Raw genomic sequence first — 17,592 nt, 5'->3', positions numbered from 1 at the left:
CTGTACAGGAAACTTGACCCCTTGGCACCCAAAATAAAGCAGCACCTTTTTTAAACTATAGCAATGTACTAAACTTTTCAAGGTCATCAGGGAAGACCCCGATGCTAGAAAAAACTGAAGGCAGGAAGAGAAGGGGATGACAGAGGACAAGATGGTTGGATGGCATCACCAACTCAGTGGACATGAGTTTGCACAAGCTTTGGGAGATGGTGAAGGACAGGGAGCCTGGCATGCTGCAGTCCATGGGGTCTCAAAGAGTCAGACACTACTGAGCAACTGTACAACAACAACAATCTACCAACCACAGTTTTGAGATAACACAATCAAAATTCAAAATCCACAGACATTCTACATGAAATAACATGGCAGTAATCACTGCTTCCCCTCTGTAAATTAAATGGAAAGTCTATAGTGCAAGCCAGGAAGAGATTCTTTATACAGCAATAGATAGCTAATACAGTGGAGCAGAAACTAATTCACCCAAAATTCAGCAGCTTAAAAACATACATTTATTATCTCACAGTTTATGTGGAACAGGAATTTGAGCACATCTCAGCTGAGTCTCTCAGAAAGCTGCAATCAACTTGTCAGCCTAGAAACTGTTATCTCATTGAAAGAATCAACTGGAAAAGATCCACTTCCAAGCTTACTAAGTGATGGTTGGCAGTTCTCAGTTCTTTGTGGCTGTTCGAGTGAGGGTCTCAATTCCTTACTGAGTGTCAGCTGGAGACTACCTGGAGGTTCCTTACCACACAAGCCTCTGCCACATGGCAACTTGCTTCAAAGCATGCCAGATGAGATGGCAACAGACTGTATGAACAACATGGAAGGGACAGTCTTACTAGTAATCTATTAATCTAGTAATTACTAGTAATCTAGTCACAGAAGCAATATTGGCATCCCACTACCTTTGTCATTCTATCATTCAGGATCAAGTCACTAGGTTCAGCCTAAACTCAAAGGGAGGAGATTACATAAATATATGAATTCCAATAGGTATGGATATAGTGGCCATCTTAGAAGTCTTCCCACCACGTTCACACTCTTGGAATAGGAATGGGAAGACCAGGCCCAACAAAACATATCTTTAAGTATCTAATGTGAAGCCAAGCAATCTGACTTCCCAAACATGTAGACAGGGTCTCATGAGAACAAAACCAAGGAGAGTAAGCATGGAGGATATTAAATCCAAAGACACAAAAGTCTACTCAAATGTTGTAAGCAAATACAATCTAATATCAGAGAAAACCACTGGGAGCAGCTGCAATACCAAGTCCCAACATGAAAGCCATGCTTTCTGAGCAATCAAACAAATGACTCACTGGAAGGACTGCCCATCCAAAAAGGTACAGAATGCCAAAAAATCTAGTTTGGTCTGAAAACAAACGTCTTTTTGAATTTTTATTTATGGCTGCAGAATATTTTGAAAATATACTTAATGCCATTTCACTGCTTCCTGTTTTCTGTGAGATCTGTGTCTGTCATAGCATTTTATTTTCCCTACACGGTACTTTTGAGATTCACATCCACCACAGTAGCAAGGAACTGCTATAAAAATGCCAAACCTTGGAGGTCACCCACATTCTTTCTAAGATCTATCCAACTGCATATTCTCAGATATCTGAGCATCCCAATATTCAATGGTAGTGGCAAGCCAGCGAGGCTGCCTCTGAGAAACTTCAAATGATTTAATTCACCAAGTGCAAAATGCACACTCAGAAAACCAGGAACACTCTGTCCTACATGAATGTAAATGTAGGCAAAGATTATCTAAACGTTCAAAATTGGTCTGCACATTTTTCCATTGTTTCCAGAAATATCCTTAGGCTTTACTTTCTAACAATCCCACACCAAATTTAGCTATGAAGCATTTAAGTTCATTGTTTTGCTAATCACCTATTCATTTTGCTCCTTTAAAAAGAGGATATTTAATAAATATCTAAAACTTAAACACTACTGTATTTAAAAGACCCTGAAACAATGGCCATCTGTAGGAAAGCAACTGTAAACGACCTTAGAGTTGATGTGTGCTGCACACACTTGGATCCTGAATACGTGTTGAATAATCATGGAACACACGTGTGGTGGGCAGAGGAAAAAAAAAAAAAAGACTAATGCCAAATTCCAGTTTAAAGGTGATAAGTAGACAGGAAGGTTATAAAACAGATGACAAGGGGAATTTTGTCAAGGCTATAGATAATGTCCAACCTGTGATAATAACTTGGTAACATATTTAACATATTTTAACTTGTAAAATATAACTTTAGAGAAATAAACTGAATGTCCTTACCTCTCTAAGATGTATGTTTTCCTTCTCTTTCTGGTCTAAAATCACTTCCAAGTGGCTGACTTGAGACTCAGCCTCTGCCATCCGACGTGTCCGTTCATTGTCATCCTCAAGACTTTTGGACGGCAAACCTTTACTCTGCAACATCTCAAGAAGCTTTTTAATTGACTCGTCTCGGGCATTGAGGGTCTGTTTCTGCGTTTCAATTCTCAGCTCCATTTCCTCCAAGGTCTTCCTCAACAGGAACAGCTCCTTAGCCTGCCTGTCATGCTCAGCTTGGAGCCGCCGGAAGTTCTCCTCCGTCAGTTCGATGGTGAAGTGCTCTGCTCCTCGGTTGCCACTCTCTTGCTGCAGGAGGTGGTTGAGGTCTCTCTGGGTTCGCAGCTCATCTTGAAGGGCCTGGATTGTCAATTGAAGGTGCTATGATGAGAAAGACGGAGCAAGAGAGGAGAAAGAAGGGGGGAAAAAAGTCAATGAACATGCCAAATGCTATTTGCTGCTATCACACTATGAAGATGGAATGTTAATCATGAGGTCCAGAGGGGCCAGCTGTTAGGTTCTCCAAGGTGACTTCAGAAGCAAGGGACAGCACATGGAGAAGGGGAGTTAATTCAATGATGCTTTCTGAATGTCTTAAGAGAAAGGTACACATACACAGAAACGGTGTATTAGTGTCAGTTACAAGGTAAATTACACATCTACAGAGTTTTAATTTAGGAGTGGAAAGGTTAGAGGGAAACTTTCACAAGCACACCTTCTTTACACCCACAATGCTCCAGACTCAGTATTCCTTGTTTCCTAAGGTTTCTTTATTCTACTATCCATCACTTTCTGTGGTAAGTGTATGTCCATTTAAAAATAAAAATGATTGCATCCACTACAAGTAGACATAAACAAGGACTTTATTTTTACAAATAAAGCTGTGAACAGGTTTAGTAAACAGGATTACTGCATCTGCAAGCAAAAGGGGACAAATACAGACAGACAGACACACTCAAACACACAAGGAGGTGAGGCTGTACAGAGCAAACAAACGAGCGGCAAAGAGTGGACAAACCTTGGTTCTTCTGGCATCCAGTAACTGAACAGCATGAGAAACGAAAGAAAAATGAAGCAAAAATCAACACAAAGAAAAGTCCAGGGCAAGCAAAGGATATTTAACAGAAAGAACTTAATCAACATAAAGTACCTTCACAGAGAAGAAAAAAAGAAAATCAGTTTCTTATTAAGACCCATAAGCTACATAGAATTTATAGCACTGATGCTTGATAAACATGATTTTAAAAAAGGAAAAAATGAGGCTTATTCCACCTCTAATTTTCCTAAATCTCACTGACCCAGGAACCCAGTATCTTGGTTTCTATTACCAGAGAGGAAAGCACAACACTCCAGAGCTACCCACGGATCATCCCATGTCACCATTTTAACCAAAATCAGAGTGGAAGTGCCAGAGAAACAAAATTGCATGAAGACAGGCGGTGAATTCAGCAACACTTTCCCAAGAGGGGCAGCCTCAGACTGATCAGACCAGGCAGCCATAAGCTGAAGGCATTTTTGTCCTAGGAAGTAACCCAGGGACTTCCAAAACACAGTCACTCATCCACTCACCAAACGCATTCTCCTGATACAGACTAGACACAGCGTTAAACATGGAAATCAATATGAATGCAAGGCATAGGTCCTGCCTACAGGGAATTCACAGTATTATAAGGCAGGGATAATAAAATAACATGACTAAGTTACATAAATACTGGAGGAGTCCACATTGGGAAATCCTTCTGCATTCCCATAGCTGATATCCAGAGAGGTTGAGATTTTTCTGAGTGGGGCCTGTACCCAGAAACTAGCACCAAGTGATGCGTTTATCAAACTCTTTATTGGTATCCAGGTCAACTTTTTACTTGGAAACATCCAATGAGAGATTCCTGCCTACTGTCTCATTTGTATGTCACAGCATCTCCCAGGGTAACAAATGCAGAGTAAGCAACTGGTATGTATTTAATGACAGTAATTATAAATTTTTAAAAAATATAACTCACCCCTGTAAAGTAAAATTACATTTCAGTGCTTTTTAGTACAGTTACAAAGTTGTACAACCATAAACAAATAAATTTTAGAACATTTTCATCATCCCCAAAAGAAATTCTATACCCTTTAGAAGCCACTCCTCATCTTCCTCCCCATCCTCAGGCCCTAGCAACCACCAATACTTTCTGCCTCTATGGTTGTGCCTATTCTGGGCATTCCACACCAGTGGGATCATCCTGTTTTCAAGGTTCATCCATGTTGTAGCATATATCATGCTACATTTGATAGATGAACATTATTCCAACATAGGGACATACTACATGGTATTTATCCATTCAACGGTCAATTTATACACAAATATTCCTAGCACCATTATTCATAGTAGCCAAAAAGTGGAAAACAACCTAAATATCAGTCAATTGATGAATGAGTATATAAAATGTGGTATATGCATAAAATGGAGTATTTAGCCGTATAAAGTATGAAGTACTGGTGGACACTGTAACATGGATGAATCTTAAAAACAATATGCCACATGAAAGAAGCCAGTTATAAAATTACACGTCACATGATTACACTGACAGGAAATATCCATAATAAGCAAATCCATTGACAGAAAACAAATTGGTGATTGTCAGGCGAGATTGTGGGGGAGATGAAGGATGTCTATTAAAGTAGTATGTCTTCTTGGGGGGTGATGAAAATCAGCCCTTGAAAGATGTTTGTTTTTGAAGGGTGTTTCTTTTAGGGGTGATGAAAATGTTCTGGAATTAGCCGTTTGGTTGAACAACTTTGTGAATATACTAAAAACCAATGAATTTTACATATTAGATGGATGAACTGCATGGTACATAAATCATATCTCAATAAAGCTGTCATAAAAAACGTGAAGTGGGACCACAAGGTAATGTGACCTTCCTCCACCAGCCCACCAGCCCTAAAGCACACCAAAACAAAGCACACAGGAGTATCGACAGTGTTCGGCCCGTTGATGTGGCTGCCGCCAAGCCCCTGGACAGTACGCAACTGTCTTCAAGCCATTTAAATAAACATTCCTGACAAGGGCAAATCTTTGTCCTCTTAAAGTGGCTTGGATTTCTGGAATGACCAAAGTTTACTTGGAGACAAATACAATGAATCATGATGATCATACCAGAAATTATCTTTTCTGAGAGTGACCAAAACAAGGTTAGTTTTCTTATGTAGTTCATAAACTAGTCAGAAGGGAATTCCAAAAAATGCCAAAATGCTTTGGGCAAAGACAGCAGCACTGGAAGACAACCCTGTTAAGGCTGCTGCCCCTTTGGATGGGCAAGTTGTCTAGTGCCCAGATCCTTTGCTTCCAAACCTGCAAAATGGGACTAATCACAATGCTTACCTCAGAGTTCCTGTGAGGAATAACTAAGGTAATGCATCAAATGCCAGGCTTGAGAATGAAGGGAGAAAGGAAGTGTAGTAGACAAGAAAAGTAGCAAAGAAGAATAAGAAGGAGAGAGGAATGAAGGGGGAAAAATCAATCCATTTATCCATTCAATATGCATTTACCCAGTGTCTTCCTCATACCCATGAAATATCCAAAAAAGAAAAAGAGAGAAAACAAAGAAAAAGAAGTGGTCCTTGCTCCCAATCCATGTGGACACATAAACTAATAGCAGCAATATGACAGAAGTCACAGCCAGGTTGGCTAGAAATGCAGAGAGGGTGTAACCCAGGCTAGAGAAATGTAAGAAAACACAAGAGCTACCCACACTAAGAGGTACCACTGAGCTATGTCTTGAAAAATAAATGAAAGCCAATCCTGGGAAGAATGAAGGAAAGAGCGGAGAAAGTATAAAAGCCCAGAGGCAAAGACAGACCAGACCTATTAAGGAAGAGTAATGGCAAAAACCTTTATAGCCCTTCCATAGTCCAGGTACCATTCTAAGCATTTTTCATCTTCACAAACACCCAGGGAGACAGGGCATTTAATGAATGACAACATGAGACACAAAGTGGTTAAGTAACCTGCACTAAGCTACCCAGCTAGGTAAGCGCCAGTCAGGTGTTCATCCACCTGGAAGTCTGACCCCAACATCTTGCATGAACCAGTATACTACCTGAACTCTGAACCGGTATAGATACTTCTCCAGGGGGTCTTCCCAACCCAGGGATTGAACCCAGGTCTCCTACATTGCAGGCGGATTCTTTATCATCTGAGCTATCGGGGAAGCCCAAATACACTTCAGGATGGCTGAAAAAAGAAAAGGGAGCAGGGGCAGGAGTGGTGAGAGCAGACAAGGCAGGCAATTATGACCGCTATAACAATTCTCAAAATAAAACGTAGCCACTCTAACTAAGCAATTCCTCACTCTGAGGTTGTCCCAATGGATATCTCCAGGTTGTACATTAAGAAAATTTACTTTCCAGGTAATCATTTTATTAGTCACTGAATGACTTCAGCATTGACGAAACACAATCTGATAATCTATATTTCAGTGTTTAAAAATGTCTCAAATCTATTTTTCATTTAGTTTTTATTCTCTTTTTTAAAAGTTTATTTTTAATAGGTGGAAAATTGCTTTACAAGTTTGTGTTGGTTTCTGCTGTACAACAATAATCAATCATAATTACATATATATATATATATATATATATATATATATATATATAGGCTAGGGTATGCTGCTGTGACAAAAGCACAAAAACCCACACTCTGAAAGATGAATCCATCTGACATCCTGATGGCATGGAATCAGAATTCTTAGAGCTCACAGAGGCCTTAAAGATTAGCTTGTTAACTTCATCTTACAAATGAGAAAATCAGATCCACACAGGTTAAATGAAAGGCCCAAGAGCACACAAACATACTGCAAAAGCCAGAATCTTGGTTTCTAGGATCCTGGACTCCATCCTCTAACAACCCTAAGAGCAGACCAAAAGGAGGTGGTTCTCCAGTTTGACAACTGAGAAAATAGCAGTGGTGTCTCTTCTAGGGAGGATGAGAGACGACCTAAATCATTTGACTTCTACATTATCTGGCCCTATCCAATAGTTAAACAGCACCGGACACTCCAAGGATAACTTACTGAGACCTCATTTCTAAGATCTTACAATTAGTAATGACTACTATGAAGCAATTAGAGATGAGGTGTTAGTCACTCAGTCCTGCCCAACTCTGCAACCCCATGGACTGTCCATGGAATTCTCCAGGCAATAATACTGGAGTGGGTTGCCATCCCCTTCTCCAGGGGATCTTCCTGACCCAAGGATCGAACCCTGGTCTCCTCCACTGAAGACAAGTTCAGTTTAAAAAAAAAAAAAAAAAACCTTTCCAAAAGATCAAATACATGAATACAAGTGAAAACTCTAGCAAAGCCAAAGCACTTTTTCAAAGGGGCTTTGATACAACACTTTTTTGTTGTTATTCAGTTGCTCAGCAGTGTCTGACTCTTTGTGACCCCATCGACCCTAGCCTGCCAGGCTCTTGTGTCCAAGGAATTTTCCAGGCAAGAACACTGGAATGGGTTGCCATTTTTTCCCCCAGGGATCTTCCTGGACCAGGGATTGAACTCATGTCTCCTGCATTGGCAGACAGATTCTTGACCACTGAGGCACCAGGGAAGCTCTAAGGGTTAAAAATTAAAAAAAAAAAAAAAAAAAAAGCACAGTTTTCAATCTCCCCTCTTATATAAATACTCTATTCTTTCACATTGAATCATCTCCCACTTCTCAACCATGAAAGCACATTTAAATCTCACTGGATCAATAATCAAAGGCATTCATTTCAGTTTGTAACCTACATCAGGGAACTATAAACCAGCAACTCATTAGGATGTGCCCAGGAGCCATCTCTTTGGAATTTATCAGTCATCACTGTGGTGTCAACTCCACAAAGCCTCAACCACTTTTCCTGCTGCTTCTATTTGACTGCATATTAGGAGAGAGAAGCCCTTCCAATATCCACCTGCATGGGAATGGGACATTGCCAGGTGATCCAACCTCATTCCTGGGTGCCAATCAAATTTCTATCAACCTGGCACTTATAACACAAGTATAATAGGTGGCAAAATAGCTAATTCTCTTCAAGCACAGAAGTGAGTCTATGGTTGGATGAGTATTCAGAAAGCTTTTTACTCTCCACCCTGATTGTGGGATCACCCTCCAGTTGTCCTCAAAGAATCAAAGCTAAGAAGGCAAACTCCCTATCCACAGCTGACCACTGAGGACATCAAAGAAAGTAAAGCAGCTGTGACAAGAGACATCCAGGCTTCTCTCTGCAGTCACTCTGCTAGGAGTCCAAACAGAATGCATCATATTTACCCTGATACCTGGCCTTTAACCCAGTTCTTTTCAACCTTTTCTCCCCACACTTAATTACATACTTTGAACTCTATCCTGGATAGTAAACGCTAACCCCTTTACTGACTCACTGGAAAAGACTGAAGGCAGGAGGAGAAGGGGACAACACAGGATGAGATGGATGGATGGCATCACCAACTCAATGGACATGAGTTTGAACAAGCTTCGGGAGTTGGTGATGGACAGGGAAGCCTGGTGGGCTGCAGTCCATGGGGTCGCAAAGAGTCGGACACAACTGAGCAACTGAACTGAAAGGCTAACCCCAAATCCAGTACACAGAAGGAAAAATGCTTAAAATCTTTGGTCTGGCCATTAAACACAGATAAATGGAATGGGAACCAAAGAGATGAGCTTGTGCACTTGATTTCAAGTCACAGACAATAGAGTAGGTCATAAGGATTTCTGCTTCTGGTGTTATGGCACGCTTATTTTCTGATACAACCTTCTAGTACTCAACAGTCAGATAAAAGCAAAATATATCTTTCAAAGCATCACTGTGCTCACAAAAAGGCAAGGGAAATTGCCAAGAAGAAGAGAGATTTAAAGAGAGATAAAGTGAGCTCCTCAAGGGCAGGTTCTGGGACAAATCTGTATTATACCCTCAACTCTAGTACATAATAGGTACCCAACACATAGTGAGTAAAATATGGAAAGAAGATGAGAGGACCAAAAAGGAAATTGTTCACCCAACAATCAGCACAGGAGAACAATGTGAGGGAGAATAGTTTCCATTTTTCTTTGGTTTGCTGTAGTTAGGCTGGGAATGGGGTGGGTGGGGGCAGGAAGGGGAGGTAGTGGTGGTTGGAGAAGTAGGAAGAATATTCTTGACCTCCAGATTACTCTGTCCTGTTCTCTCTCCCAAAACTCAAAATTCCTCACGTCCACCAGCTCACTTGTCTGACAATACTGCTCCAAAGCTGCCAGAACTATGTCCACTTCACAAGAGAATAAATTGAGCTGGTTTAAGGGATTTTATTGCAATCACATCATTAGCAAACATGGGCCAGAGTCTAAAATTGAGGTTTCCTCCAGCCAATTCGAAAGTCTCCCCTGCTCTAAAAATACTATAGAACTTCATTTTACACAATTCTTACAGGCTCACTTAATTTTGAAAAAAGGAGAACAATGAAAAATAAGAAACTAAGCCATACTTGAGTTTATATGGAAAAGGGGAGAAAATATACTTTGCTTTAGCCAATGTTTAGGAGAGTGACTTCCAATAGCTACTGGAGTCAGAATCTAATCCAGATTTCAGAATATCTAAAACACAAAAAAGGTAAATAGAATGAAAGCATAATTATATATGTGTGATGTGCATGGAACACACAATTATTTAAGTAGGGCCTAGCCAGATGTTTAGAATCTACTGTGTCTTATCCCCAAACATGGAAAATATGAGTTCCTGGCAGATTTGAAAAAATTTGTGACCTTAAGCTCTTTTCCACACTATGGGGAAAAAGCAAAAAATGATAAAGTTTTGGACTATAAAGCAGTTTAGAGTTTCACTGCTATGAAAACCGTCTCTGAGCTTTATAAAAATATGAATTGGCTTATATCCAAAAGTCTTGAATTTTTTTTTTAATAAATCCTTACTCCTTCTCAAGAAAGGGCTTAACATAACTCTTTCAAAGAAAACAGAATCTCTTTGCAGACAACTTGGCCTGCTCTACTTATCCTGTGACTTTATTTTCCTATTTATCATTTTCCAGTTTGTCTCTAATCATATAATAAGGGCAGGTTCTCTGATCCCTTTTTCCATAATCCTGTGTGCAGGATGTGCAGTACTCCTTGTAGCTGCAAACCTTCCACAGGCTGTGTCATGTGTGTGAAAAGACAAACAGCAGGCACTGGCTGAAAACATGTGGCCCCAGTGTGCTGTGGAAGAGGTGAGCTATTGAAAAGAGTATAAAAAATTAATATTTAGACATATGATCTCGGCGTTCTCCTTTAGGGTAGAAGAGGCACATAGCTAATAGAGAATACTGATAGGCGACTTTTTTAAGCACCAAAGTACCAGTATCCTGGGATTCTCACACAGATGCACTGTCAGTGATAACTGCAGAACCCACTCTGGTTGATAACATGTGACATTTTGCCAAGATTGATCATATTAAGAACAGTATACATGGGAAAGCCCTCTTGGCAGTTGCTTTTGTAAGCAAGAAGGAGTTCTGGTTTTCATTACAGGCCAATACTAGTAGGTGGCACAATACTGGAATATTGTACTGAGCTGAGAGCTAGGATTTAAGTTCTAATTCCAGCTTTCCTACTTATCAATTACATGATTGGAGAAAATCACCAGACTTGCCTGGGCTTCCAAGAGCAGTGGTGATGAGCTGGGTTTTGAATTCTGCAGCTACCCATGACAGCCTATGTTACCTTGGACAAGTTACTTAAGTATTGTGAGCAAATGATTCATCCATAAACAAGAAATAATCATCATAACTGACTTACAGAATTCATACAAAGACAACAAGAGATGTTCATCAAGTAAACAAGTTCCCACAAAGCACGAAGCACAGGGCCTGGCACATAATGAGGGCTCAATAAACGTTCATTGTTTTCATTGCTGTGGAGACTGTGGTGGTGGCTAGAGGCCCAGAATTGAAATGTCTCTCCTTCCTCCTCTCATTTGGACAGGGAAAAGAAATGAATAAACATAAATGTTTGACCATTGAATACATGTAACAGTGAGAAACAAAATGCTAACTACTATGGCATTTTTTATATAAGGGAAAACAGGAAACAGTTGTTTTAAGACCAACTCAAAGATGGATAAAAGTGATTTCCCATCAACTTATCTATAAATAACCCTGCAAAGGGGCTTTAGGAAATAACTGTTTCTATTTCGAAGGTCAGGGTTCGTTCCCTGTTACCCAGTAATATACAAGCAACTAAAGGAAAGTGGCACCCCTGACCCTGACACTGTTCAACTTGTTACAGGTAAAAAAAAAAAAAAAAAAAACAGAAGTATAAGACATAGATATTTTTTTAATGTGTTTACAGAAGTAATCCCAAACATGTAATCATAAAAATGATGGTTAAAATTAGAACGTTTCCAATTATTATATTAATTAATTAATTATTAATTGATTAATATTAATATTAACAGCCACTGCCACATGCAGTTACGGAATAGTTATTTCATTTTAATTACTTAGCAAATCTTTACTGTAAATGGCATTTTAAAATCTTTACTGCAATTTCCTTCCCTGTCACTTCCCTTTCACTTCCCAACATGTCCATTTAACAATACTGCTTTCCATCTAAGTATTTTTAATACAAGTAAGAGAACTTAGATTAATATCAATGTAAAAAGTTGGGTGGCAGGCCTTGAACTACTGATTTTTCCGAACTCTAACCAACATGTTTGCTCAAACTCTAGCCCTTGCTATTCAAGTTTTCATAAGGAATTCAGTTCAGTTCAATCATTCAGTCGTGTTCAACTCTTTGCAACCCCATGGACTGCAGCACACCAGGCTTCCCTGTCCATCAAAAACTCCTGGAGCTTACTCAAACTCACGTCCATAGAGTCAGTGATGCCATCCAACCATCTCATCCTCTGTCAACTCCTTCTGCTCCCACCTTCAATCTTTCCCATCATCAGATCTTTTCAAATGAGTCAGTTCTTCACATCAGCTGGCCAAAGTATTGGAGTTTCAGCTTCAGCATCAGTCCTTCCAATGAACACCCAGGACTGATCTTCTTTAGGATGGACTGGTTGGATCTCCTTGCAGTCCAAGGGACTCTCAAGAGTCTTCTCCAACACCACAGTTCAAAAGCATCAATTCTTCAGTGCTCAGCTTTCTATAGTCCAACTCTCACATCCATACATGACTATTACCATAGCCTTGACTAAACGGACCTTTGTTGGCAAAGTAATGTCTCTGCTTTTTAATATGCTGTCTAGGTTGGTCATAACTTTCCTTCCAAGGAGTAAGCACCTTTTAATTTCATGGCTGCAGTCACCATCTGCAGTGATTTTGGAGCCCAAAAACATAAAGCTAGCCACCGTTTCCACATCTATTTGCCACGAAGTGATAGGACCGGATGCCATGATCTTAATTTTCTGAATGTTGAGCTTTAAGCCAACTTTTTCACTCTCCTCTTTTACTTTCATCAAGAGGCTCTTTAGTTCTTCTTCACTTTCTGCCATAAGGATGGTGTCATCTGCATATCTGAGGTCATGGATATTTCTCCTGGCAATCTTGATTCCAGCTTGTGCTTCTTCCAGCCCAGCGTTTCTCATCATGTACTCTGCATAAAAGTTAAATAAGCAGGGTGACTTAATACAGCCTTGACGTACTCCTTTCCCGATTTGGAACCAGTCTGTTGTTCTGTGTCCAGTTCTAACTGTTGCTTCTTGACCTGCAAACAGATTTCTCAGGAGGCAGGTCAGGTGGTGTGGTATTCCCATTTCTTTCAGAATTTTCCACAGTTTATTGTGATCCACACAGTCAAAGGCTTTGGCACAGTCAATAAAGCAAAAGCAGATGTTTTTCTGGAACTCTCTTGCTTTTTTGATGAGCCAGTGGATGTTGGCAATTTGATCTCTGGTTCCTCTGCCTTTTCTAAATCCAGCTTGAACATCTGGAAATTCACAGTTCACATACTGTTGAAGCCTGGCTTGGAAAATTTTGAGCATTAATTTGCTAGCATGTGAGATGAGTGCAACTGTGCAGTAATTTGAACATTCTTTGGCTGGCATTGCCTTTCTTTGGGATTGGAATGAAAATTGACCTTTTCCAGTCCTCTGGCCACTGCTGAGTTTTACAAATTGGCTGGCATGTTGAGTGCAGCACTTTCACAGCATCATCTTTTAGGATTTGAAATAGCTCAACTGGAATTCCATCACCTCCACTAGCTTTGTGTGTAGTGATGCTTCCTAAGGCCCACTTGACTTTGCATCTCAGGATGTCTGGCTCTAGGTGAGTGCTCACACCATCGTGGTTTTCTGGGTCATGAAGATCTTTTTTGCATAGTTCTTCTGTGTATTCTTGCTACCTCTTCTTAATCTCTTCTGCTTCTGTCAGGTCCATACCATTTCTGTCCTTTATTGTGCCCATGTTTACATGAAATGTTCCCTTGGTATCTCTAATTTTCTTAAAGAGAGCTCTAGTCTTTCCCATTCTGTTGTTTTCCTCTATTTCTTTGCATTGATCACTGAGGAAGGCTTTCTTATCTCTTTTGCTATTCTTGGAGAATAGCATGAGGAGAGATTCTTCCTAAGTACTCTCCTGCTTCTCTCTGCTTCTCGAGTCACTGCCTATGAAGAGGCAGGGGGAGCTGACCTCCATGCTGCTCAGAATGTGACCACTGGACCAGCAGCAACAGCATCTCCTGAAATCATGTAAGAAAGGTGGAATCTCAGGTCTCACTCAGACCTGCAGAATCACAATCTGCATTTTAACAAGACTACCAGGTAATTTGTAGGTGCATAAAGCCTTGAGAAGCACTTTTCTGGACTTGAAAAAAAAAAGCTTTAGCCCTATTAAAAATAATTATATGGTAATTGAAAGGTGAGGAAGGAAAATATCATGAAAATAGTACTGTAATATAGTGTTAAGGAGCACACTGAAAAGTCAGTTCGTGTGATTAATAAAATCTGAGTAAACTATGAGTAGTGTCCCTTAATACAATACTAGATGAAATAGGCAAACAGGGTTATTCATTCCTTCAACTGTAATTGAACTATGTGCTGACAGGCATATACACTAACCTTCCTTTCCAAGTCAAAAAAAGAAATCCTGGGACTTCCCTGGTGGTCCAGTGGCTAAGATTCTATACTTCCAATGCAGGGGGCCTGGGTTCAATCCCTGATCAGGGAACTAGATCTCTGATGCCAGAACTAAAACCCAATACAGCCCAACAAATAAATTTTGTAAATTAAAAAGAAAAAGAAATCCTCCCAGGTTAAATATAAATAAACATATATTTTATTGTAATATGTATAATATATTATGACTTAAATATAAGTAATATATATTTAAAACAAAATAGATTACTATATTATAAATATTATATATTATATAATATTATCATATACACTGTTTATTTTTAAGTGATACATAATATCCGAATTTTAATTCTGTACTATTATGTCTGTTATTGCTGTTTGAAAGACAATCTGGCGCTTCCCTGGTGGCTCAGTTGTAAAGAATCCACCTGCCAATGCAGGAGACACAGGTTCAATCCCTGGTCCCAGAAGAACCCACATGCTTTGAAGCAACTAAGCTCACATACCACAACTACTGAGCTGTGCTCTAGAGTCCAGGAGCCACAAGTGCTGAACCTATATGTCGGACTATTGAAACCTCAGTGCCCTAGAACAAGTGCTGCCATTAGGAGAAGCTACTCCAATGAGAAGCCCATGCGCTGCAACTGCAAAGTAGCCCCAGTCGCCAACCTAGACAAAAGCCTACATAGCAGGAAAGACCCAGCAGAGCCATAAATAAATAAATAAGACAAACTGAGCCAACCTTTAAAGACTCATCTAAACTGTCAAATATTACACTTTACATCCAACTATTTTATTCACTTAAACTTTTAACTAGCATATCCATATGCATGTCTGTGCTCTTTGTGGAATTTTAAGTGACTGGGAAAACCATGAGAAATCTGAGATGACTTCTTTTACAAACTATATCTTGAACAGTATACACAGAAAATGTGAATATACTGGGTCATAAGTAGCCTAATCACTAAACTCTCCAAGTTTTTTCATTTTCTCAATGAACTAGAATCAAAGACCTACATCTTCATTTGTTTCTCTGGTGTAAAGGTAAGATTACTACTGTATCCACACAATGCTTATGATCTTTAATATTATATATATATACATATATATTTTATATTACATATTATATGTATATACATAGAGAGAATGTACCATATCGCATACATAAAAGTATAGCCAATATACCATAGGAACGTAAAATGAATAGATGAGAAGAAAGTAGAAAAAAAACACATCAAAATGATCACTGCTGGGGGAAAAGGGAATAAAGAATGACTATAAAGAATATGGGATTTTGGGGGGAGGTAATGAAAATGTTTTAAATGAATATAGTAAAAACAACAATCAAATTGAATATATTTAAAGGGTAAATTTTTTGATACATGAGATATCTCAAAGCTGTTAAAAATGATGTGATGTGGGAGCATTATGGATACCTTCTGCAAATATTTTTCCCAAGATAAATTTTTGAATGCCTACTGCTAAAGACTGCATGTTTAGATCCCCCTAAAATTCTTATGTTGAAACCTAATCTCTAATGTGATGGTACTTACAGGTGATAGATAAGTTCAGGACCTGATAAGATCCTCAGAAACCTCATCAATGGGAATGATGTCCTTACAAAAGAGGTCCCAGAAAGCTTCTTCGCCCCTTCTACCATGTGAGGACACAATGAGAAAACAGCTGCCTATGAACTAGAGAGCAGGTCTTCCCCTTGATCCTGGACTTCCTAAATTCTAGAACTGTAAGAAATAAATGTTTGCTGTTTATAAGCCACCCAAGGTATGGTATTTTTCTTTTAGCAACATGAATGGACTAAGACACTTGTCATGTGCTCCTCACTGCTGGGTTAGTTAACAGTCTTTGAGTTCCAAGCAACAGAAATTGATTTGGCTTTACCTTAAGCTAAAGAAAGGAATGTATGAGAAAGCTATCAGGCTATCTCCCTGAATCAAAACAGAAACTGTGAAAACAAAACCAAGGGGAAAAGTAAGCAGGAATCTCTGCAAGAAGATGTGACTTGGTTCAACAACTGAGCTCCAAACTGTAAATATTCACTCAACAGAAGACAAAATGATCCTGGCATGGGTCACGGGTCTACCATGAATCAATCAGTTGTGGCAGGTGACCCTGCCCATCAGGAGCTACTCAAAAGAAAAACCTTGTTTAAAGGTGGGCAGAGAACCCAAGAAGAATGTATTACAATTGCTGTTATAAGTAAAGATTTTAAAAAGAAGCAAAATATGAATAACGTTAAGAGTGCTAAACAGCATTATGTACAAGACTTTGGTGATCTTCACGGTACAAACATAACCATGCCAATTCAAGCTTTTGATATGCAATAACAGACATGAATTAAGAGATCAGCTAACTTAGAGAAGTATAGACTTCCAGAAGGAAATAGAGTCAAAAATTAATTCGACAGTCGAAGTCCTAGATACTTGATTAAGAACACTACTCCCAGTTAAGAACCCTATCTTTGAGGTCTAAGAGTTTTGGGTCCTTCTCCAGCTTTGGAACTCACAGCTGTGGGGTCAATCTGATCACTCGTTAGCTATAGGGTCCCACATCCTTTGGTGGGCTGTGTGACACTAACAGGTTACTTCTGTTCTCTAAATTTTACTTTCCAGCTCTTTTAAAAGCTAATAGGGACATCCCTGATGATCCAGTGGCTAAAACCCTGAGCTCCCAGAGCAGGGGGCCCAGGTTTAATTCCTGTTCAGGGAATTAGATCCTGCATGCTGCAGCTAAGATCCGGCATAGTCAAATAAATAAGTACTTTAAAAAAAAAAAAAAGTGGTAATAATACAAACATGTCACTAAACCATGATGAAACACACAGATAATGCATATCAGATACTTAGCAAGTCCCACTCCAGTCAGCAGGAAGCCATCATTTTTTAAAGCTGCTATTATTATTAATGTACAAAACCAAAAGGCAATGGAAAAGAACAATAGTAAAGTGGCAGGGTCGCATAGGGAGTGTGAAATTATGTTTGTCATGTACAAATAAAAACCTTTAACCCAGAAGAAATTTCTGGCTTGGCCACTTCAAATGATAATCTTTCAATATCAAATAAAATACTCTGAAAGAACAGTTATAGATTTTTCTACAAGTTGGTATAACATTTTTAAAACACAACAAATATCTAATAATAGAATACAGAATGTTGGTGATGAAAGGGATTAGAATAATCATTTT

At 39.3% G+C, this 17,592-nt stretch overlaps 1 protein-coding gene across 2 annotated transcripts in view; it reads right to left on the bottom strand.

Moving 5' to 3' along the window:
• Nucleotides 1-17,592, bottom strand: part of ERC2 (ELKS/RAB6-interacting/CAST family member 2) — a 990,200-nt gene that overhangs the window by 806,061 nt on the left and 166,547 nt on the right. Inside the window, exons 3-4 of one of the 2 annotated variants that reach the window (XM_070776467.1) lie at nt 3,345-3,368; nt 2,291-2,707 (exon numbers count right to left, since the gene is read on the bottom strand). In XM_070776467.1, coding sequence (XP_070632568.1) covers nt 2,291-2,707; nt 3,345-3,368 — 441 coding nt within the window. The remainder of the gene's footprint in view (nt 1-2,290; nt 2,708-3,344; nt 3,369-17,592) is intronic. The other variant, XM_070776466.1, reaches the window with a different exon arrangement.

Source organism: Bos indicus, chromosome 22, assembly GCF_029378745.1.
Source record: "Bos indicus isolate NIAB-ARS_2022 breed Sahiwal x Tharparkar chromosome 22, NIAB-ARS_B.indTharparkar_mat_pri_1.0, whole genome shotgun sequence".
NCBI classification, from domain to species: Eukaryota; Metazoa; Chordata; class Mammalia; order Artiodactyla; family Bovidae; genus Bos; species Bos indicus.
Note: the sequence above shows the minus strand (reverse complement) of the source record. Positions and strands in the feature narration are given on the sequence as shown.